This window comes from Linepithema humile, chromosome 5, assembly GCF_040581485.1.
Source record: "Linepithema humile isolate Giens D197 chromosome 5, Lhum_UNIL_v1.0, whole genome shotgun sequence".
Taxonomy (NCBI): Eukaryota; Metazoa; Arthropoda; class Insecta; order Hymenoptera; family Formicidae; genus Linepithema; species Linepithema humile.
Window position 1 is genome coordinate 7,783,737 of NC_090132.1, and position 23,985 is coordinate 7,807,721.

Below are 23,985 nucleotides of genomic sequence, written 5' to 3' on the forward strand. Positions count from 1 at the left end.
GAATTAATACGAAACATATTTAAGATATATTTCTATACCAAAAAAATAGTACTACAATATACTGTTTTAAAGAATAACTTACTTATTAATGATTTTTGTACCATTTTTGAAACAATAATGCAATCCTGGTTGCATGAATTGCGATGCGAAGTATCTGAAAAAGCGACAGTTTAATAGAACATATGTCTTCGTTATTTATTACAAGAAATTACTTATTTTAAGACTCATTGAATGTGCGGATTATAACTCATTGTTTTTTTAAACTTTACACAACACTCAATGATTCTCGGAATTCTGTATTTTTGTATAAATTTTTTCCACTTAGAATTACCTTTGAAAAGAAGATTTTCAGGATGAGATAATCCTTCTCATCCTTCTTATAATCCTTGCGTCTGTTTCTTCGATCATTCGGCACGAGATCTCGCGGAGTTCATATGTATTTGCAAAATTTCACCTCGTGACTCGCAATCGTTCACTCATCGGTGGCAATGCCGATGCTGGCGGTGGTGGTGGTGGTGGCAAATATATTATGTCTCTCGTAAAATTAAGTTTTTACGATCATTTTATGGTCGCGCGCGGCCCGTCGATGCTTAGTACCTATAGGTGTGCATTTCTCACAGCTGCGCTAGGGGCTCGTGCCGACTCGTCACGGATCTCTTTCATCATATGCGTCGGTGAAACATTGTAACTATTTTTATGAACCGCAGATTTGGCCACTGAGCATCTTCGGACGTAATTACCTCGAATCGAGTCATTCCGTCGGTAAAACAAATTTTACAAGGATAACATCTTTAACTGTAACACTTCACGAAATTAAAAGGAAGCACTTTAAAGTGAGCACTTTTTTCTATTGAGAAAATTAATACAATTTTGTAAATTTAGACGTATATTCTATAGCGCAGATGTGCTAAGACGTATTCGTATACTCATAGAATCACTTGGACCTACGTTCTTTGACCGACGAGCAAAGAATGAAGCTTTCCGAGAGGATCACCCATCGCTTACACTCGGGGTTGTCACTTTCACTTTGTATGAAAAACTTGTGGAGCAAATCTCGAAAGAATTTTACCCAAATTCAGGTCACGTCGAACGTTCGTAAAATTCCTTTCTGATTTTTTATTATGAAATCTGAGGATACAAGCGTTTTCCAGAATAAAAAATTTGTCTTTGGCAATATATAAGAAGAATATATAGATTCTTGTAAATACAGATTGGCAAGATTTTTAAATAATTATGATCTAATTAATATTAAACATATTGCTGAAGTTGATATAATCAGTAACTGTTGCATTTATATCCATAATTTTATTGTTATCGTATTTTTTTATCTCGTTTCTTCTAAGTTCGTTTATAGTATATGTAATGTAATAATAATGCAGGTCCCATCAGCACCTGCGGTCTCAGATTCTGATATCCATCTAAATACATATATGTATATGTGTATATATAATATACGCATGTATAAGTTATTTCATGTTTGTAGATGTATATATGCACTAATATAAGTAAATGTATTCGCTGCCGTTACCGCCAAAGGTTGCATAATATATGAATCCACTTCGCATACATATATATATAATATATATAATAAGAGAACACATACGTCAATTTTGAAGAAAGTTTTTTACAAAATTTTTTATGGGGAATTTTATCTTTTGCTTTATTGTTCGCAATTTTTGAAGTTTTTCTTGTCATTTTTTATGCAAAACATTTATTCTCGGAATTGTTTGTTTCTCAAAACTTTCCTTTTAAAACCTTCCTTTTAAAACTTTCCTTTCAAAACCTTCTTATTACATTATACGTATTCAGCATATTTATTTATAATTTTAATATTTTCATTAATGTTATTTTATGATTAATTAAGATGATACATTTTAACATATTACATTTTTACATTTTAACATGTGTGATATATGAATCAGCGTAAAAGTATTGTAACTTTTGATAGAATGATAATGTTTGATAATTTTTATGTGCTGAATACATTTGACCATGGAATGACGATTTGAAGTCGCAGACGGAATATTTTTTATAATGTAACTAGAAATAGAAGAATGTTTCACCGTTTGCATGAATTGCGAAACTAACGCGAGTTCATAGTTGTTCACGTATCTCGTGCATAATTTAGCGATGGTATTTACGCGTATCGGTGAAAGCCGAGACTGAATTCTGAGGAGAGATCGTGTTTAGAGCAAAGCAACTATATTATTTTGCTTGAATTATTTATAGAACATTGCTGGAGAAAAATATCGAATAGACGTGCCAGAAATGCAGTGATACGGTGTGCGCAGTGAGCTTGAAAAGTCGGGCTTATTCAGCCAAATGTCATACTGCCCTTTTTTTCTCGTTTAGAGAATAGTACATCCGTCTAATCATAAATCAGGCGTAATAGTGTCAAATTAATCGAAAGGCTAGAAGCAACAACGCAAACCATAAAGTTAACAGGCAAACAACTGAACAAATCTATAAATCGTTAATGATCTTTCCTGTTATGTTTTTTTTTCGTCGCATTGGACGTTACGCGGTATGAAGATAAACATCTTTAAAAAGACGATAGGACTAATAAAAGAGACAAGGGAGAGAAATGCTATTTTAGAGACGCAAAATCTTTAATTAAAACTGATCCTTGGATTCAAGAAGAATCGAATTTCTTTATTGTATTATTTTTATCACCTTCGCGATACATTGAATACTTTATGCGATAATAAAATTTATAAAATTAAGGATAATGAGCCATGTTAGTTGCAGAATGGCAGTTTATTATCTGAAATGTAACAAGGAATCTGAGATTTTTCGAAGTAAATAAAAATCTTGAGATTACATTTTGCAGAGCTGTCCATTAAATGTTGTATATACGTGCATGGAATCTATATACAGTGTTTTAAATCGCGCAGAAACCGTGGATATCACTGTAATATATTCAAAATGAGTCGAGATAAGGTGGAGTCGACCAGGGTAAAATCGTGGATGTGGAGTTTGGGGGATGAGGCTAATGTCTTGGCATCTGGATATCTCGTGAGGCGTGGTTGCCGGATAGCTTTCTATCTATAGCTTCGCTTCCATGCGGCCCCAATCTCTTCGAGTACTTAGCGCGAAGAAAATGTCGTATGGCACTACTATATTTCCTCACTTAGCTTATTATTTTGAGCTTACGGAAGATTGTTTATATTTAATTATATATTAATATATTGGACGATGTTATTTTTATCATATACTTTTTTTTTCATTTTGTGCTAATTATTGTCGTAATAATAGTAGTGTGCAATGGTAATTGTTATAAAAATTGTGCAAAATAATTTTCAGAATTTAGGAGCTTGACAAAAAGAATGATAAAATATTGAGAAATAATAATGTGATAGGTGAAATTGTATCGAACAGTAGCCTATATAATTTTATAATTATTATAACATTTTAAAGCAATATTTCTTCGAATAATATTAACATAATCAACAATATATTAGGCAATATATTAGCGATTATCGTCGAATAACTTTTGAATGCGAGATACGCATTGGCGATAGTCGCGCGCATATTTTTGCGGATAAAGTTATGCAAAACAGCGGGATGGCATATAGAATATGTACAGGGGCGGCGATAGATCCGCGTGGAAGGGCGATAGGAACGAAGAATGAAGAAAGATCCTGAGAGACTTTGCCTGATGAGGATGGTTCCCATGACGACGCAACCCCAGGAACACGAAATGGTCTAGCCATTCTTGACTCAATACCGAGTCGCCATACACTCACGTACGCTACGCGTTCAAGCTCACCACTACTTTCCCAGTCTTCAAACCCTCTTAAGCTTCTCTTCCTCCCCTTCCTCCGTTGTCCCTTGCATCCCATACCGCGCCGCTGTCCTTACTCAAATGGTATACCCCGCGCTTATACTTTGTTCCAGCCGTAGCTCTTTATTGTGTATATCTGGCGAATGTGACGTGAAATACAAACCAACGACCAGCTTAAGCTAATAGAAAAAAGATTGCACGACTGAACTTCGAAATCGCTCTATTATGAGATGTGTTGCGGTTTGCCGGGCGAATCAGTGGTTGTAAAGTTCAAAATCGAATACAAGATATGTCTGTCAGAGAAATAAAAAATTAGAAATATAATTGAATATCTTTGAATAAAAATTCAATAGTAATTTTTTGAAAGTTATAGACTTTACACAGGATTTATTGCATATTCAATCATATAATAATGATAATAACAGGAATAAGCTATAACAAATATTAACCAGGCTAAGTTGTATTTATTGAGCTGATATAAATCTTATAATTAATAATCGAAAAATAAGCTTGTTATGTTTGTAGATGAAAATAATATGATCTTCATCTAAAAACAGCAAAAGAAAAATTTAGAAATTTTTGCTAAAGTATATATATAATATTAATTTATATTTTTTGTTTCAAAATTAATTTCACACAATTTTAAAACAAAAGATTTACCATATTCCGGTGCAGCAATGTAATTTGCAAATTGAAATTGACTAATTGACTTTACACACGTTTCAGAGGAGATATATGTCACAAAATACCACGTTAAATGAGAATTCACTTGTCGTTTTCATCAGGCGTAGTATGCGCTAGTTCTTCGTCTCGCTAGGCGCACGCCACTGCCATATTGGATGCGCTCCTCGAAACGTCGGATTGGTCGTCCGGTCGTAGCGTCGGCCTCCGAAACGGGAGGGCGTCCCGGTGCCAACAGCATTGAAGCGCCGAAAGGCGTCTTGACGCCCCGCTTGGAACTGGCACGCGTCACATCACACAGTTATGAGACGCGATATTCTACTCTTCCATCCCTGCACTCCGCAACTCCGATAAGCCATTTCGCATAGTGAACATATTTTCATTCTCTGTGCACTTAAAATGTATGACCCAGGAAATAAGGTCTGTGCCTTAATTAAGTGATTTTTTCGTCTTGTAGACAACTGAGACGTTTGGGTATTGTACTGTAACGAAATGCTAATGATATAATAACATATTTTTACGTACATTTGTGAATGAGAAAATATATGAATGAATAGATACTATATTAGATGATTAGTAAAATCATAATTTAGATTATTGTTGTTAACGTATTATTATTTTAATAACAGAAACTTGATATTTGGAATCTCAGCGAAATGTTCTCGAAACGGCACTCTAAATTCTACATTTCATTTTCGCTGTCCGGTGGGAATTAAGATATTTCATCGTCTAGAGAAGGGTTGACTTTTTTAATCATCTCGCAGGAATTAAATCTCTTACTATGCTATGTTTAGGGCTGCTGCATAATGAAAGATAGGGCGAAAGAGAAAGAGAGAAGACTCCGAGAGTAATAGAAAGTTTTCTGTCGTATAAAAGATTCAGGAATTCCAAATGAATGTTAAATTACACCCGTCTGCCATATAAAAATGTTTCTACAAATGTTTTGACAAAACAATTTACATTTCCAGTTTCTGTTTCGAATAATACTTTTAAATTAGATGTAAAACTACGAGCAAATTTGAGATGCTTAACATATACTCGAGCGACGTAATATTTCAATACTCTGAAAGTAACAGAACTTTATTTCTATCTGAAGCTGAAAATAGAAAAGAGATAAAGGGCGAAGTGTTCGACATAATGAAAACTGTAGAAAGATACACACACACACAGTGTTTGTCTGAATGTATTATGAAGTGCTAGAAAAAATATACGATTTTTTAAAATTACTTTTTCCTCTATTAAGAATTACAGGAAAAATATTTGTCTAATATAAACCGAATATTGTTTTTAGTTTACTAAAATTGTCAATTTTTTGTTTACAATTTATTACTTGGTATCTATTGAAAAATCTATTGATTGCATATTATTGCAACAAATTTTTTGAGATATCAACAATGATTGATCGATCTATTATTATCACTTTCATTTATTGTGATATGCTGGGAGTAATATATTTCATGTTTGCTTATTTTAATTAAAAACGTCGAACATAAAAAAATTAAATTTTATTCAATTCAAAGATCCTGAAGCTTATCTTATAATATTATTAATTTTGCAATTCAAAAAATATTGGCAAAATACATACGTAAATATTATGAATGAATATTACGAATTATATGAATTATATATAAATTATATATAAATATTATGATATACGCAAGATAATATTAAAACTAAGCAAACTTACGCTCAAAATGGCACGTAACCGTTGAGAAACACGGGACTTTTGATTTGATTACACAAGTGTACGCCTGAAAGGGGTTACAGTTGAGTGACAAATGGGCTGGTTCTCCCGAATGTTCTGCGTGAGTAGACCATGCGTGTGAGTTCACGAGTGTGGGCATCCTGGCAACGTCATCCCCTTGGTGACGAGAGAAATGGTAGGGAACCAAGAGCTTTCTCGTGTACGATTGTTGTACACTCTCGACCAATCTCCTCCGGTTTGCACAGGCCGAGTTTGCCAAACGCGTTTTTCTCGACCTTCCTTCATCCCCTCTCGCGATAACCTTAAAAGTAATATTCCTCGTAGCACGTCCTACCCACATTTTGCCGATACTATTTCTCCCCTGACTGGGAAAACAGAACTTTTTGCCTCTTTTTGTGATATTTAGGGAAAAGCTAAACGATTTGTATTGCACGAAAATGCTTTTATTTATATAAATGTATTTTTAAACAATTTTCTCGATATCATTGAACACTTTTAAGTAGTAACGTTATTATTGTAACTTGTGAGATGAATTAAAATTGTCACTAAAATAAATATAAATAATCTCATGTTAACGTAAAAAAATTACATAACAAATGTACAAGTCATACATAACGAAGAAATTAAGAGAAAGCAAATTTGATCAAATTGATCGAATTAAACATTTTACAACCGCAGAGCGATATCTGCCTTTTTTATTTGTTGTTTGTATCTTTTTTTTATTTCAAGCTTTGATTTGAAGTTCCAATGTAAATTTATTCTCTGAGATTTGATTCTGCGAATTCTTCTTGAGAGCATTTCTACATTTTTCACAGCATATGTGATAAATTGAAATTCATAGATGCATTTTTTGATTTCGAAGAGAATCACAGCGCTAATTTAATTGCTTTGGCAATATCTCTTTCTTTGCGTGAAAATTTTCAATCTTCTAGTATTCATAATGTTTCTTTATTTAAATATAATGTACAAATATTCTAGAGACGTAAAAACTTACAAAATACTCCTGCATTATTATATGGAATAAATAAATTGAATTTTGCGAATTGCTAAATTTTGGAGAGTTAAGTTATATTTTTAAAATATTAAACTTTTTAGTAAAAAATTATTTATTTTAGTATAAAGTGGATAATATAAATGTTCTATAAAGTTGATGAAACTGGTAAGAAAAACGGCATATTCAGTAAAACTATGTCTCTAATTACAGGAAGTAAAACGAAATAAGGTTTTGTTGCGAAGTTGCATTAATGGTTGTATAAGGTAGAGAACTTTTATACCTGTCGTGATAGAAGCTGCTAAAAGTCATATAAAACTTAGAATGACATAATTCATTATGAAAAGCAATGAACAGATCATTTAATTTGTGTTTCCGGTTTTTTTTCTTTTGCAGGCTGACGTTTTTCTTCTTAGAACTGTAAATAAAAGGCCTCAAAGTGTACGGCGCCGTGGAGAAGACGTTTCACCCGTTCGAGCTGAGCAGCAGGTAAGCATCTTTTGAATTAGTGTCTTTTATTATTAATATAATAATATTATAATAAAGATAAAATTTGTTATTATTAGCAGTAATATGCTTGGACGATAAAATCATTCATAATTTGATAAACATATGTACATAATTTAATTGTAGTATTTTATTAAATATTTTATATGTACAAATTGTTGCAAATATTGCAAATAAAACTCGTAGTTTGTAATAACACAATCTGTTTTATGTTGCAGGCTTTCCCGCGTGTTCCCCGGAACGCTGCCCGGTATACAAGGTGAGTGACATAATATTGATTTTAATTTTTATCAATCTGTCTTTTGTTTTTTGCTTGTTCGATTACATAAAAAGTGGAGAATATTTACCTTTACGAATGTCAAATTAATTTAAATTGATTAAGGCGACTTGATTGAAGATTGATTTAAACCAATTTTAATTAATTTACACATTGGCAAATATAAAATTAAATCGAAGAAAGCAACATGTAATTGTAAATTATATATGTGCATAATAATATTTATATTATGTGTATATTACATATATGTTATTTGGACGGATAATAATCTGAAATATGCTTACATAAATAATTGTTTGATGAAATAACACAACATAATTTGTTGATATATTTAGTTTAAACTATATTTAGTTTATGTTGCGGGATAAGTAAAGAGTTTTAAACACTGCAATTTTTAAATACTGCATGAATACTGCGAATATTTAAATCGAATTGGACATAGTATTTGTTATATTGTTATAGTAAAAATGTTTTAAATGCTGAAAGATAATTTTTAATTTGTAACTTGTTATTTAATTGTGTTTTTGTGTGTGTATGATATTATATTTTTATGTACCAAATCTATGAAAACATATAAATCGATTTAAATTAGTTTTTATTGTAATACAAATTAGAAAAGAAAAATTTTAAGTATAGCAAAAATCAATTAGCTATACATATAACAGAATTTACATTTGTCTAGTAGTGCACATTTATTAAAATATTAATTATCGATGTTCAACAACTTTCTATTTATTATTTTAAATAGAAAATTCGAAGGTAGGTAAATAGTTATCTTTTTATTAAATAAAAAATCATTTCTAAGGTATCTTTTGCTAGCTCAATAGATAATCTCTTTTCGTAGGTAAATAAAAATGTTAAATAATTTAAGAATATTCATGTGTGAACACTCATGTGTGATACTTGGCAATCAGTCGATACCATGGCGCCATACGTAAAAACTCGAGTTTAGATATTTACAATAATGTAGGTGCGAAATATGTGAATTTTTGGCGATAGGTTTTTTTCCGCGTCAATATCTGCGGGTTAATTCGCATTAATGCAGTGAATAATCAGCTTTGAAAGCTCAAGTGAAAATCTGACGATAAATCCGCTATTTCCTAGGTACGTACTTGCAGTAAACAGAGGATTGTATACAACCGCGTCGTACTAAGCCCATAGCTACTAAACCACGCATACTACCTATAAATGGGGCTGCTATAAAGTCCATTCATGATCGCGTCGCCTGTACAACAAACGTCGGGTGGCTCGCGCCTCTCCTGCGATTTATTACACTCGTATTCAAGCACGAGTTGTGTTTCCTACTTAGTACATGTGTACGCCGACACACGATCGTGCTCGAAACCGTCTCATTGTCTGGCTCGCCGATGACAGACCAATCGACCCTGTTTTCGTTTCCGTCGCTGAAATGTTAATCATATCATAATCAGGCATACCAGACGTCACACATTTTTTAATTAGACATTTTTTTTTAGGAATTTTTGAAAAAAACATGTCTAGATATTTATATAGTATTATTATTTATAAAAAAATAAGCAGCGTCGAGAAATTAACCGCTAGCATTTTACATAATTTAAACAAAATTCAAAAAGAAGCTATAAATTAAATTAATTGAATTTTTTTATATTTTAAGTCAGCACGGAATTCTCAAAAATTTTAAAATTATTATTTTTAATTATTAATATGTAATCATTAAAATGTGATTTACCCTCGCGAGTAGAGCAATCCGGTGGCACACGACACTGACATGGACAGTCAGATGGAAAGCATGTATGCTACCGGAGTTGTTGTCAGACCGTTTTACTTTACTGCCCATAAAAGTACCGAGATTTAGACTGCAATAGTGTCATGACGTATTGCCCGCGCTGCGTGTACGGAGACGTACACACTATCAAAGATGATTCCGGCTGCCACAAGGCGTAATCCATGAGAGTATTTCACCTACCATGTGTGACGTCTCGTGAAAAACAGGCGAGAAAAGTTTGGATACGTTCTTCATAAAAGTTTGACAATTTGTACGTTACTGCTTGCATGTAAAAAGACATAATTATAACAATGAACGAAAATGTCACAAGAAAAGTTGATACGTATGTGTCTTTCAAGAAAGGAAAAATTTTTTATTTAAATTTACGTGTATTAAATATCAAAGAATGAAAATTACTCTTATTGAGAAGCTTGGTTATCTGAAACAAAACACTAGTATTCGATAAGTACAATCATAAGGCAATCATTAAACTTTTGATAAATTATCAGTGGCATGAATCTATTAAATATAATTATAACTGAAATTAATGACAACATATTTTCCAAACAACGTCAGCATTTAATAAAAATTTATTTTGATATTGTAGTTATATTATGCTTTTTAGTATGGCGAGAAAAATTAGGAGAAATTTTATTCAGTATTATAAAAATGCTAATAAAAACTTGTTTCTCGAAATAATAATATTCTTAATATTATACTTTATAATGACAGCTTTTTATCAATTAGTCGGCAGTTAATTTTATCGGTCTGTCATCGATCCGCATTCGTAATAAATTAATTTCCTCGTTTATTGTAAATCGAGCGTATTCAGTAGCATATTGAGATTTGGCAGTTCGCAATACTCCACGAAAGGCGAAAGACGCAGAGACTCTCCGTAAGATAGTTGCTATGTTTGCGTTCGCTGGCTCTCTCGACGACGGAGAAGGAAGGAAAGCAGATTAGAGCGCGCGCGAAGGAAGGGGAAACGCGAAGAAACGCGCGCGAGGAAGAAGCCGTCGCTAGGAGGGTGGGAAGCGAGTCCGGGCTTTGCTTGTCAAACGATCCGGGAGATCGCGCTCGCGTCACTTTCGGCTCCGTTCGACTCCAAGCCGCGGGCAGAGCTCTCAGTTGACGCTCAGTTCGGCTCAGCGAGGCCAGCAAGAAGAAAGGGGGTTATTCCATGTGTGCGAGCGTCGTGCGTGTGTGTATCGACGTACGATCCTCGGGCACCGGAGCTACCTGCTGAAAATTCTTTTGATTACCGAGGGGTGATTCTACCTGACTGACTCGAAAGCCATGCGAGAGATAAAAGGATTTCGGTCCGATCAGGAATACGCTCTCTCTCCTTAGAAACTTCGGACTTTGACGCGCGACGACTCCGATTCTACGACTTTGATTTATTCGCGATTCTACGTCGCTAGTGTACGGGTTTCGTGATCGAAGAGACTGCAACGTATTACATCTGTGCGGAACTTTAATAAAGTGCACGCGAAATTTCTTCGCGATGGGAATGACAGTAAAATGTGACAGATACAGGGCGACATACGACCTGTGTATAGTCGGTCGTGGGACGATGATAGCGCAATTAGTGGCGCAGTGAGTTGGCCCGCCGTGAGAGATCGACGATTGCCAAGTGTACCGATTTGGTGTATGTTACAAACGCGCGCTATAATTTTCAACGTTTCTGTCTTAACACTAAAGCGCGGCGATTGCCGCTCCGAACTTTTGTCGAATAATGCACTCTTTATAAATCGCGCTGTGTCATTTGTTTTCGTTTCAATCTACATCCTGCATCGTTGGATCGACCGATTGGACTTCCGCATCTAATATCGCTCGACGACCTGTTAACCGATCCACATCGACGACGTTCGCACGTGGCTCGTTTGCCGCTGTCACATCGATCATCCTGCTCGTCGTTGCCGTCCTCGTCGTCGTCGTCAACGTCGTCATCGCCGCGCGTGGACCTTTTGTCGGCGGATTCGCCACGCACTTTATCGCGCCTCCGTCTATCCGTTCGTGCCTCTCCGCTTCTCCGTCCCGCGTTTACCCCTCCACCTGTCTGCTGCGGCGCTGCACACCCTCTCTCCCGCCGCCCAACCCCTCATCGGACGACGCGCGTACCCGCACGATTTTCCCTATCCCCACCCGTCTCTCTCTCCTGCTCCTCGCGCGTCACCGCGTCATCTTCTGCACACGCTGCTTTCTTTATTTACTCCGTGAATTCACGGATCAACGTAACCTGTCCGTTCACGATGAGCGCTCCTTCTCTCGCTTCTTCGTGAAAATCCTCATCACCCATCTTTATCACATTTTCTGCTGTGAAACCTGTTTGCGATCTACGTTATTCTCCTTTCAATTAATATTCCAAATATTGAAAAAAAAAAAAATTATCCGTAATTTTCCACTCCACTCTTACGTTGTTCCTTGGATCATGATGACCACGCGGCGACTCTCGTATCTTGGGTGAACTTTAATCGACTTGTGCTCTACGCATCGCCCGGACCGGCTGCGATAATCACCGGACTCTTACGGCGGTCCACGCTGATCGACGCCGACATCGGCATAAATATTGTTATAACACCGGCAATAAACCGTCATCATCTGCACCATCGCCGATCACGTGGCTTGCTCGACGGCGACGCTGTACGATAATGTTCACGCCGCGCCGCTATGTGGCTCCGGCGTGGGCCACCCTGGCTCGGTCACGCCGATGGGAGCAGCAACCGGAGCGGGGAATTCCACCGGGGTGACCTGGTGGGCCATGATGAACGGTTCCCTCTACGAGGACAGCCCGCCGCCAGTTCCACCGACAGCCTCGACCCTCGTATCGATTCAACAGCAAGCCACCTCAACGCCTCATCAGCAAGCGACAACGCCGACTTCACCTGGTGCACCGGTGTCATCGGCAACGACAGCGCCACCGGCGCCGACAGCGAGTGCAAGTTCAACCTCGCCGAGCGCTTCCTCGGTAGCGAGCAACAGCGCGGCCGGACCACTTCACATACCCGCCAAGAGATTAACAGCTACACCGGGCGGCGGTGGTTCCACTTACGGAGAAGTCGGCTGCGTGGAGGCTACAGGCGCGCCGGGCGGCGCGGGCGCGGCGGGCGTGATACGGCACTCTCACTCGTCCTCGGCGGGATCTCAAGGCGGCTGGAGTTATAGTCCGCATCATCCTCAGGACTCCCACTACTCGTCCACGGCGGGCGAATCGTTGAACCATCATCAGGCATACGGGGGTAACAATCCCCCCACGTATTACAACCTGGCGGCCGATCCCACCTCGACCTCCGGTTCCTCCAGGGACAACCGGAAGGCTGGCATTAGCTTTTGGTCGCCCGCGGCCGCTACCGCTGGATCTGCTGGTACCGCCGGTTCTACCTCGGATTACAAGTCCTACAACTCGGCCGGCGCGGCCACGACCTCCTCGTCCACCGGTGGATCCAGCGCTGGTGCTACTGGCGCCGCCGATCCGGCCGTGTCGTCTTGTCATCAGAGCTTCTCTCAGAGCTGGTGCAATTACGCGCCGTACACGACGGCGAGGCATCATCATTCGGTCGACACGGCCGGACATCATCATCCTCATTCACAGGCGGGGGTACCGTATCTGACGCCGTCCGCGGCGGACGATCGCGGCAGGGTCGCCGCTGCTATGGTCGCCGCGGAAGGTGCTTTCCCTCACGATGGATACGGCGGTCTGAGAAACTACGGAGCGCCGGAACCCGTTACTTCGAGCCCCTATCCACCTCCAGGTAAGCATCTACTCCGGCTCGTTAATCTCTTGTTTTTATCCCTTCGCACAACTGGTTTCTTAAATCTATATCTCTTGTAAATTTATATACTATTTTCGTAAAAGAGATTATTGCCGCTAATAATGTCTTTATTTATCGAATGGATTATCGTTGAGTGGAGAAAAGATCTCTTTACTCTTAACAATATGTAATCATCTGTTGTTTGCAATGTAGAACTGTTGTTTACACTCTTATACAACGGAAAGGTCGTAAACCTCAGGTAGTTTTCGCAGGTGCCATAAATTGACATAATATTCTTCAGGCGCTACATTAAAAAAAAAAAAAATACTCAAAATTAATTAATTAATGATATAAAATTTACATATGAATTCGTTGATTTTATTTCAATTTACACATGAATTTGTTGATTTTATCTCAACAATTAAACGAAATAAAACACTTTGAGAATCGAAACGCGTACTATGACAAAAAGATCGCCGCTAATTTATACTAATTGCACATGACTTCCTATTATCGGTGTCTTGAGTATTCTTCAACAATCTTAACGAACTTATATCGGCAAGTAAAGACTGCAGTTATCGTTCATTCACATCGTTCTCTTTTGTGCTGCCTCCTTTCTCCGTCCTTTTCTCGGGACCCTGCAACCCATGAAACGTCGCATGAGCAACAACGAACGGCGGCGGGTTTATTGGCGGCCGTAACTCGTAAACTCTGGCGCGCGCCTCCGATCAGCTGATCCGTTCCATGACCCATGCAGGCGTTTGGTCTTTCCGGCTAACGGCGTTCGCGCGCTTGTATTGTCATGACTATATCTTCCTATTTTTGAATTTTTCTTATATCAATTAATCTTTCATAAAATTGTTATTCTGGCGTGTGTTCTTTACAGAGAGTATTCGCAACTAACAGATATTTGACAAGATTATTGACAAGCATTATATTTTGTTAAATGGATCATTAATTTTTGTGTTTTATTAGTCGCGGTATAAATCACGGTATTACAAAATGCTGCGCAAAAATAACTTTTGTAACATCATTTTATGCATCTTTTATTACGTTACAACCAATATATCAAGGATTGTAAATTATATTCACAATGATTATGCCGCGATGTCAATACGAGTCCTTCATACGCGGGAGAACATTTGAATTTCATAGCAGGCATATAAAAACCGTATTTGATCGATCGTTGCGTTTCGTTCTTTTCTTTTATCCTTCTGAAAGATCATTGCATCGCCGGCGCATACGACACGGCGCTCGTTGTCGCAATTTATTGTTACTTTGTTGCTCATGCGACCGCCATCGACGGCGCTCTGATAACGGAGATAGCATTCGCGTGATCAGCCGTGAGTTAATCATATGCGCGCGATGGTAGAGTGTGTACGCAAGCGTGCTGTACATGTAAAACAGTGAAATGTGGGCTTCACGTATAGTTTAAGCGTGGCCCAAGAGATGGCGGCTCCATTATCTTTGCCCGTTCGTTCAGCACCAGAGAGCGAGTTCACCGCTTGCTCCGTATCGCGCCGAGCCCATCCTATATTAGTCCGAATAATCTTCGAGGAATTAAAGTTGGCCAGGTGTCTCTACGCAACGTTTCTCTGCGTGCGAGATATTATCTCTTCACGAAAATGCAGATTGCTGAGCATTTATTTGTACGCATTTAATATCGTAGATTGGTGTTCCGAGCTTAATTAAGTCTTTGATGTCAGCCGGTCATCATTATGCGTACATATATCATGGGCTGGAATAAATTTGGTATTTCAAATATAACTTTATCAAGTCACCGGTTCTTCCGAAATCAAGCATTCCGTCCATTTATAAATAATAAGATTTTAATGGTCCGTTTAAGAGGATTGTTTGCTCTTTATGTAAAAATATTTCATTTTTTAATTCTTCGAAATAAAATCATATTATTGAATGCAAAATTAATCAGGAATGTGGCAATAATTAGTAAGTTTCATTTCCCGTGAATATTTAAATTAGTCACATTTTCGTAATTTTATTCATTACGTGTAATGTGATATTAACTTTTCTTTGGTATGATTTTGATTAGAAATTGTGTGTTTTAATTTACACAAAGTAATAATGAAAATATGATAGATATAAAAGATATTGAGTTGTTCCCAATCGATATTACACTTCCGTTACACGCGACAACCCCAGTTATGAACCCTTCGACTATTTCTATCAGGAGCTCGGATATCACTCGGGGAAATTTGCTGCAATTTCTGAACGATCTCCGAACATCTTTCAATCTTCACATATCAACTCGTCTTTTTTATTATTTTTTTTATGGAGATCATGACCTGTTTTATTTAAACTTTCAGTATTTTTTGGAATACACATTGTACTATATAAACTTTGTAACGCTTTAATTGTAAATAATATCTTTGATTTTTTTGTTAATTAGTATTAAAAGAATTTTTTATTAATATTCTAAATTTATTAAAACAGTTATATTATTGCTGCAAAAAATAAATATTCCATAAAGTAAATAAATATTAAAATTTACAAAATTTTTTAGAAAAACAAGATTTTATTTTTCTTATTTCTTTTTATTAAAATGTCTGTTTTAAAATTTAAAAATTAAGGATGGAATAATAATCGGGGAAGTTAAATTTTTTGTTTGTTTGTCTAATAAATGCGATATTTTATTGCCATTTCAAATACTATAGTTTGCATATTAGATTAATAACGCGCGTTTATATTGTTATTTTATACTTTAAAGTGAGAAAAAAATTTATAATTTTAATGGTAATAAATATACATATAGAATTGGTTGGGATGAAAATACTTATATGACATCCGAGATATAGTGATATTGCGCGGATGGAGTCCATCACAAGCATATGTTCCGACGGGTCACACAATGCATCCAGCAACAGTGTTTGTCCAGATCTTAGATAGGCTAAAAATACACGATCCGGTCTCTTCGAAGAATACAAAATTTTTGTGTACTGAAATTTTATTTTACCAAAATTATTTATTTAAATTAATTATTCTTCTCATAATTATCGATGATATATAATTGTAATTATTATAATTATAATAGTCGTATGTATTTTTTTAAATACAAAATTGATCGAACCAAAACGTTTCTAGAACGCTTCATATATGTATAGTGCGTGACATTACTAGTTATCATTTTTTACGACTTGATAAAACGAGCAAGCGGTGCGCTAAAGCGATATCATCATTGGATGATCATTGGATGTTTAATCACAAAGATATGTTGTAATGTTTTTGTACGATATAAGCCGTAGCAATATTCGCGAAACATTAGTACTTGATAAAAATGTTAAATACGTGTGGCATCCCGCCGGATAGGAACAATTTTGTTACATTTGCATACGCCAAGGAGGCGTTTATCCAGTCCATGGCTGGGTTAAAGATAGACAGATGAGTCGCGAGCTTTCGTAATCGTTTCGTTCCACTGGCACGGCTTTCCTGTATATATCTTGCATCATTCTGCCGTATATTTCGTTTTAACAAATGCATTTGTGTCGCACTACATTCTGCAACGGAGCATACTATACCCTGTTAAAAACCACCATGCGGTCAGACGTTAGAGAACCTAAGAACGGTTCCGTGGCTCCGGCAACATGTTTTTCGTGCGGTTAGTAGAACCGGTCCAATTATATCATACCACTGTGCCAGGAACGGCCGTGGCAACCCTCGTGTGCTTGTATACACATGTATATATATATGTATATACGTACGAGTAACGTGCACGCGCACACGCCGTTGAAGTGCACGCTTTGAGATTCGTAGAACTGTTCCAGGCGTGAATTTTGTCGTTAATATGCCCCATGCGGATCTAATTTCCTCTACAGAATCCTTATTCAAAAGAGAACGATAAAGGTGAAAGGATCAAAAATGATAAAATGTTACACTTTTCGAATTATCATTTTTACAGCTTAAAAATTGAAACAAACTTTTATTTTTAAATGTCGAGCAACACATTTTTTTAAGAATTAATAAACAAAATAAAATTTTTTAGAAAATAAAAATATATAAAAAAGATCGGGCATATAAAAGATGATTACATTAGATTATTTTGTATGTAAATTGCTTTATTCATTTATTTTTATTAGAAATTTATACGGCATAAATAGCGGTAATTTTAACATCTTTAATATAATTGCACAACCGATATAAATGTCCGATGCTGAATATCTGTTTATTTTTTTTATTTTGTTGTTTGTGACATTTATGATCTTTTTGGAATCAATAGCGTGTATTTTCGTGCGTGTTATTTTAATGATTTCTCTATTAGTATGATAAAATCGTACGGCATGATATTTTTACATATTAAACTATTCAGCAGAACTATTTGTAACAAATATTATATGAATCATTAGGTGGAATCTAAACAAATAAGAGTTTTTAAATATTAATAGAGATTTGGGGGTACTAAAATAATATTATGTTTTTTAAAGAGTAAAAATTAATACAAGCTGTAAACATTAAAAATAATCTATTTGCGTAAGAAACATCGATAGAGTTGATTTATTAATAAATTCCCTTATAGCAGAATGTCTTTGAATAATTTACTACACTAATTAAAGAAGTTCATTAAAAGATGCCTGAATTCCTCCATCCATAATTAGCGGCAATCTTAACATCTTTGATGTAATTACACAACTGATGTAGTGTCCGATGTTGAATGTCCGTTTTATTTTTTCGTTTTTGAGATTTACGATCTTTTTGGAATCAGTAGTGCGTACTACTTTCGTGCATACTACTTTGTGTGCTATTTTAATGATTTATTTCAGAGATTCTAAATTGATAAAATCGTGTATTACGGGATGATACTTTTACATATTATACTATTGTATTGGCAGAATTATTTATAACATATTATTACAACGTTTACTAAACAAAAGAGAAAAAGGAAAAAAGTAGCGGTATCGGTCACGCGCCGATACACCGATTAACGAACCGATGCATTTGCGCTCATTTCTGCCAGTCACTCTGTAGTAATGACTAGTGGCAATAAAAAAAAAAAAAAAATAAAAAAAAAACAAGCACACAACCGCTTTCTTCATACAAAATCTGCTCGAATATATCGACGAGTTAATGGAATCGCAAGAATTAATGTAAACGTAAGAGTTTTAATGAATGCAATCTTTATTTCGGGGATTAATTTAAATTAGACTATAATAATCTGTACAAAGTCATAAAAATAGTCCAATCTGTTGTGTGAATTAGCATCGTTCAATCGGCATCGTCGTTCCTTTTGAGTGGAAATTCTTTGACGCATATTACTAGCTAGCAGCTAGGTTGTTTTATCATCGGCAAACTAATTGTGTTAAGTGATGTGGGGTTCCTCCCCATCTTCCTTGTTTCCCGCAGGTTCGCTTGCGGGTGTAGGCGTCGGGGTTGGCGTAGCCGGGATGGGAGTCGGATGCGGCAGCTCCAATCCCTTGGAGTGGACCGGACAGGTGACAGTGCGGAAGAAACGCAAACCTTACTCGAAGTTCCAGACCCTCGAGCTCGAGAAGGAGTTTCTTTTCAACGCCTACGTGTCGAAGCAAAAACGATGGGAGCTCGCGCGCAATCTGAATCTCACCGAGCGCCAAGTTAAGATCTGGTTTCAAAATCGTCGGATGAAGAACAAGAAGAACAGTCAGCGGCAGTCGCAGCAGCAGAACAACAACAATAACAATAGCAGCAGCGCTAATAATGCAAATCACCATGCGGCAACCGGCAGTCACCACCATCCGAGCACCGCGCACGCACCACCCTCGAGTCACCACGTGGTAGCGCAGGCGCATCACGCGAACGGCTCCACGAAACATCATCAGTGACCCGTGGCCTTCTCTGGGGTCGTCTTCGGGCACCATCATCACAGCCACACCTCATCCAGCAGCGGTGGCAGCCACGGGGGCAGCCATAGCAGCCTGGTAGCAGGTCATAGCCATAGCCTCCACGCGCCGCAGTCTCAGACGCCGCTGCCGCCGATTCACGTGTCGTCGTCGGGCACCGTGACGCCCGCCACGGCCGTAGTCCATCCACACACACACGCGCACGCACACACCGGCAGCCACCATCATCAGCTGGCGCACGTGGCACAGCAGTATCCTGCGCTTTTACATCAGACGCCTCACGGCTTGGCCGCCTGAACGCACTGGACGCCCCAGAGAAAATCCCATCGAGACGCCTCGCGGAGAACCGCGGCGATTCCATAATACCGTCGATCAATATCTACGTCCACGGGAACGATGAAAAAATCCTCATGGACTCTGTCGAGCAGCCGTTTAAAGACTGCCCCTACTAAGGAAAGATAAAGCTCGCGCGTAGTATATTATTAATTATTAATTATTATTATTATATATTAATTATTATTATTATTATTCGACAAGCGAAGATTTCGCTAATGTATAAAAAGGGCGCGTTTGAGGCCACTGCTTCAAAAAACGGCCCGAAGACTCTCTTTTCGAACATCGGTGCCCGATGCCTGTATTACGCGAGTAATACGCGTCATCGTGCGACACCAAGCAATCTGTCCAATTCGTAATTCGGTAGTATTTTCTCCAGTTATATATATATGCATAAAGTAAAGAGGTAATTAATGTCACTTAGTGTACCCCTACTCCTCCCACCGCCCCAAAGCCCCCTCTCTTTCCCCGCTCCAGTCGCATCGTGTGTTTACTTCGTCTTTACATTGCCGAACCCGGCTCGGCACATTGGAGATTGGAATGTATCGTTGCAGCTAATCCGGCGCTGATCCAATCAGACACCATTGATTTTACAGTTAGGCCTGGATGGTCCGTCGAGAATCGCAGGTTGTAAAGTGGATGGGTCGCTTTTAGGGGTAAGTGGACTCACTGATCTCGAGTAAGTGCATGTGCATCCTTAAATTAACCTTTCACTTCAACGCTCGCGTTTAAGATTTACAAATCTTATCGAGTACGACTAACACTAAAGAACTAGTATTAGCAAAAATTTTTTGTGGAACGTTATTCGCGCTTGTATTTATTTTTTATGTCATTTCGAAGCAAATTATCGTAAGAATTTCATTAACAAATTGATTAGTGGTAAATATCTTTTTCTTAATATACGATAGTTTTACAATATTTGATTCAGACTTCAATCATTGTCGATAAATGCCATGCTTATCTAAACACTTGCTGTGTAGTCCACATTTATTGGAATGCGTATTATCTACAATGATGATTCTCGACAGAGGAGGAAGGTCAGAATAGTTCGCAATTTATATAAATGCCTTCTTCCTTCGCTATTCAGTTACTTGTCTGCTGTAATTAAAAAAAAGGGTGTACTAAATTATGAAGTCAACGTAGAACACGAGCGTATTCGGAAAAAATTAGCTAGTTACGTCCACGATGTTGTACTAATTGCCTACCAAGGATCGCAAATTAGTACCTATAATTCTTGTATTGTATTGAAAAAAAAAAAAAACAATTTATGTTAAAAGCATACCTAGTAGTCAGACTAGTGAGTGGTCGAGTGGTGTACCGTTCTAGGCTGAGTTTGGGATCTTCATAAAATTACGATGTTATGCAGGGTCAAAGATTGTGCGCTCAGTATTTTCATGCCCGCGCGGGCGAAATTCTTGCCGTGAAAGGAATAAAAGGGTTGTGGTACTTAATGAGCTAAATAACTTTGTCAATTGTTGATGATAATTTAATTGTATTATTTTTATTGATTGTGGTATATATCAGTAAAACGTGGTGAAAGCTTTTGTCTTGTTGTGTTGCTGAAAAATCGATATCGAAAGTTTTCTTAATAAATTTTTATGTTTAAAAAATATTTTTTTATTATGTCATGTCATTGGGTGTCCCAAATATTTATCTTCGATAACTGGACGTGAATTTGCTTAATTGACGATTATTGATTATTAGTATTTTATTAAAGAATTTGTAAGCGATCGATTAATCTTTTTCTTATTGATTTTGTTTTTTTTGTTATATTTAAAAAATTGCAAAAAATGAATATTTGTAGATCAATAATTATCAATAATGATCATATATATATCATCAATAATTGATCATACATATATGATCTTGTACAAAATTGATTTAAACTAACTATATTTGTATCTACGGTGTCCAGTGAATGTCGCAAGTATTGATCTCTGGAAACCCAATAGCTGCATCATCCAACGAACGTCTTCCGGTCGTTTTACTCCTTTTGTTAAAAATTCATGCTTATGTCTTTCACGACGAGAAGAGAAAGAAATAAGAAAAAAGAATATTGATCTCGTATGAACGAAGTCCTAAGCACGGCCGGAATACAATTTTAAAAAGCATCAGCGAGTAAGTAGATAATTTAATCAGATGTTTAACGAAAAGAAACTATCCCAGTGGATCTCTAATCTAAGGTGCAACAACATTATCTAAATTACAAAGGACTATCGAGTCCGCGTGAATGGCTACAATATATTATATATGCATATTTTGTGTATGTGTCGTGTATGTATGGGCGGTATATGTGTGGTGAAAGCATATTTGCGCACATATATGTATGTGTGTATGTTTCTGTGAGCAGGTACATTTGTTTTATGTATGGTGTACGAATGTGTCACATGGCTGTGGGTATGAATGCGGTACAAAATGAAAAGTAGGCACGCGCTTTGCACTGGGAAAATCGATAGAAAGAAAGAGAGAAAAAGAGAGAGAGAGAGAGAAAGAAGAAGCGAAAGCGAGAGCGAGACTGAGAAAAGGGAATGGCAGAAAAAGAAATGGAAAAATCAGGAGAGAGATAGAAAAAGAAAAACGAAAATAGGATAACTGTGCGTCGGAAATTTTGAGGCGTACGAGTTAACTGCGAATGATAAAAATGCATAAACGTGGCTGAGTGTGAGAAGAAGCGTGATTGCGTAAAGATAGGACGAGGATCATAAAGCGAATTTGAACTCGTGAGAGACTGAGTTCCGGACAATTGTATAGTTCTGCCACGGTACTGTAACAATTTATTATGTAACGACGATAATATAATACAATATAAATGATAACAAAATAAATAATTTCAAGTGGAACGATTAAATGGAAAATTTCGACTGGAGAGACGGTGGCGGTCATGTTGCGTTTACCGTGCCGTCCGAGCTTTGCTGCAAGTTGATTGTAATTAATTATTAAATATACCACTGATGTTTATTATGACTATTAAAAAATTCTTAAAATTATTATATTATATTATTATTAATATTATTATTATTATATTATCATTATTATTGTGAGCGTCACGTTAATATTATGTTATTGTTTTTATTGTGTGTTGTTTTGTATGTACCTATCAATCTATAATAATAATATTACCTACAATAATCCATACACATGTGCACACGTACAAACAGACACAGTAGAGAAACGGGGAGTAAGGAAGTAAACATATTCGCTCTTAATATTGACTTCATTTTCTGACCCACAGCAGCGGTGCCCGATCCGAAGAGAAATTTGCATTCTGTTGATACACAAATGGAAAATTTTATGTTTCCTAATTTGTCGAAAATTTTGCTATTTTAGTCTGGAATTCAGAGAATGAGTAATTTAAAATTAAAGTTATATATATATTATATGGTTGAGGCGCTGGAAAAGGAAAGTGGGATGTTAAAAAGCATCTTTTATTTTGAAAAATATTGTTTTTTTATAGAGATGTTTTTAAATATTTTTGTGACTTAATTGCTAAAATATTTTTCTGTTACTTTATATAGCGATAATAAAGTTATAACGCATCAAATTGTGTTTTTGGTACACGAAAGAAATGTAAAGATTATATTTGTATTATTTCTATGTTGTCCACAGTATTGCTCTTTACGCAGTCAAGAGCTGGTAGATCATCGATTTGCTACTTCATGTCATACTGTATATTATCATGCGCTATATCTGTAAATTATATGCGTGAATATTAATTGTTTAATGTTCCGTTTAAAAATCTCCATCCTTATATCACATATGACATAAACATATAATGAAATATTACAAATAAATTGTCATGTTTTTTTTTATTAAACTAATTTTTGTTTGACCCATTATACGCGTCAAAATAATGAAGAAAAATATTTTTGCAATCTTTTTACAATGCATTTTGACAAACGTATATACTTATTAAAATATAATGTGAATTTTTTTATATGATTTGAAACTTTATATAATTTGTTTAAAATTATTATAATTTTCTTAATTTGGAAGTTATGAAAGATATGATATAGTTTATCTGAAAGCACTCAGAGATTTGCAAAATTTTTAATTTAATCTTGTATGATATTTTAACTTTACTGTCAACGTGCGAAATTTATAATTATTTTATTTTTTACAGGATATGTTAATGAGCCTTATGTATTAAGTTTATGACTTTAATTTTTTATGCCCGTATTCACTACTTCTTTATAAAATGCAATTTTGTAAGTTTAATTTTAAGCTATTTTTTTATCTTACAAATTTTTGTGGTTAAATGCATTACGATTTTAAACAATAAAATAATATATACTTTAAATTTACAACTGCATGTTACTTAATATTATATATTACCTTCTTTTTTTACATATTTATTTATATTTTAGTGTATTTGCAATTAATAAAATA

General features: G+C 36.3%; 1 protein-coding gene across 3 annotated transcripts; it reads left to right on the forward strand.

Annotated features, from left to right (window-relative positions):
* The first annotated feature begins 7,557 nt into the window (after window positions 1-7,557).
* LOC105674545 (homeobox protein abdominal-B) lies at window positions 7,558-22,586 on the forward strand. Of its 3 annotated transcripts, XM_067354805.1 has the most exons (4): window positions 7,558-7,650; window positions 7,887-7,927; window positions 12,410-13,441; window positions 18,755-22,586. In XM_067354805.1, the coding sequence occupies exons 3-4, from the start codon at window positions 12,451-12,453 to the stop codon at window positions 19,246-19,248; spliced, it is 1,485 nt and encodes a 494-aa protein (XP_067210906.1). In that variant the 5' UTR covers window positions 7,558-7,650; window positions 7,887-7,927; window positions 12,410-12,450; the 3' UTR covers window positions 19,249-22,586. The 3 variants fall into 3 exon arrangements, with proteins under 3 accessions (XP_067210906.1, XP_067210905.1, XP_012226360.1); XM_067354804.1 differs by lacking the exons at window positions 7,558-7,650; window positions 7,887-7,927 and having other exon boundaries at window positions 9,535-13,441; window positions 18,794-22,586; XM_012370937.2 differs by lacking the exons at window positions 7,558-7,650; window positions 7,887-7,927 and having other exon boundaries at window positions 9,545-13,441.
* The last annotated feature ends 1,399 nt before the right edge of the window (window positions 22,587-23,985 follow it).

Bases quoted from the DNA above. Each gene is read 5' to 3' on its own strand.
- LOC105674545 (XM_012370937.2), top strand. From the start codon at position 12,400: ATGGGAGCAGCAACCGGAGCGGGGAATTCCACCGGGGTGACCTGGTGG. The intron at 13,442-18,754 runs GTAAGCATCTAC...AATTGTGTTAAG, and splicing joins GAGCCCCTATCCACCTCCAG to TGATGTGGGGTTCCTCCCCA.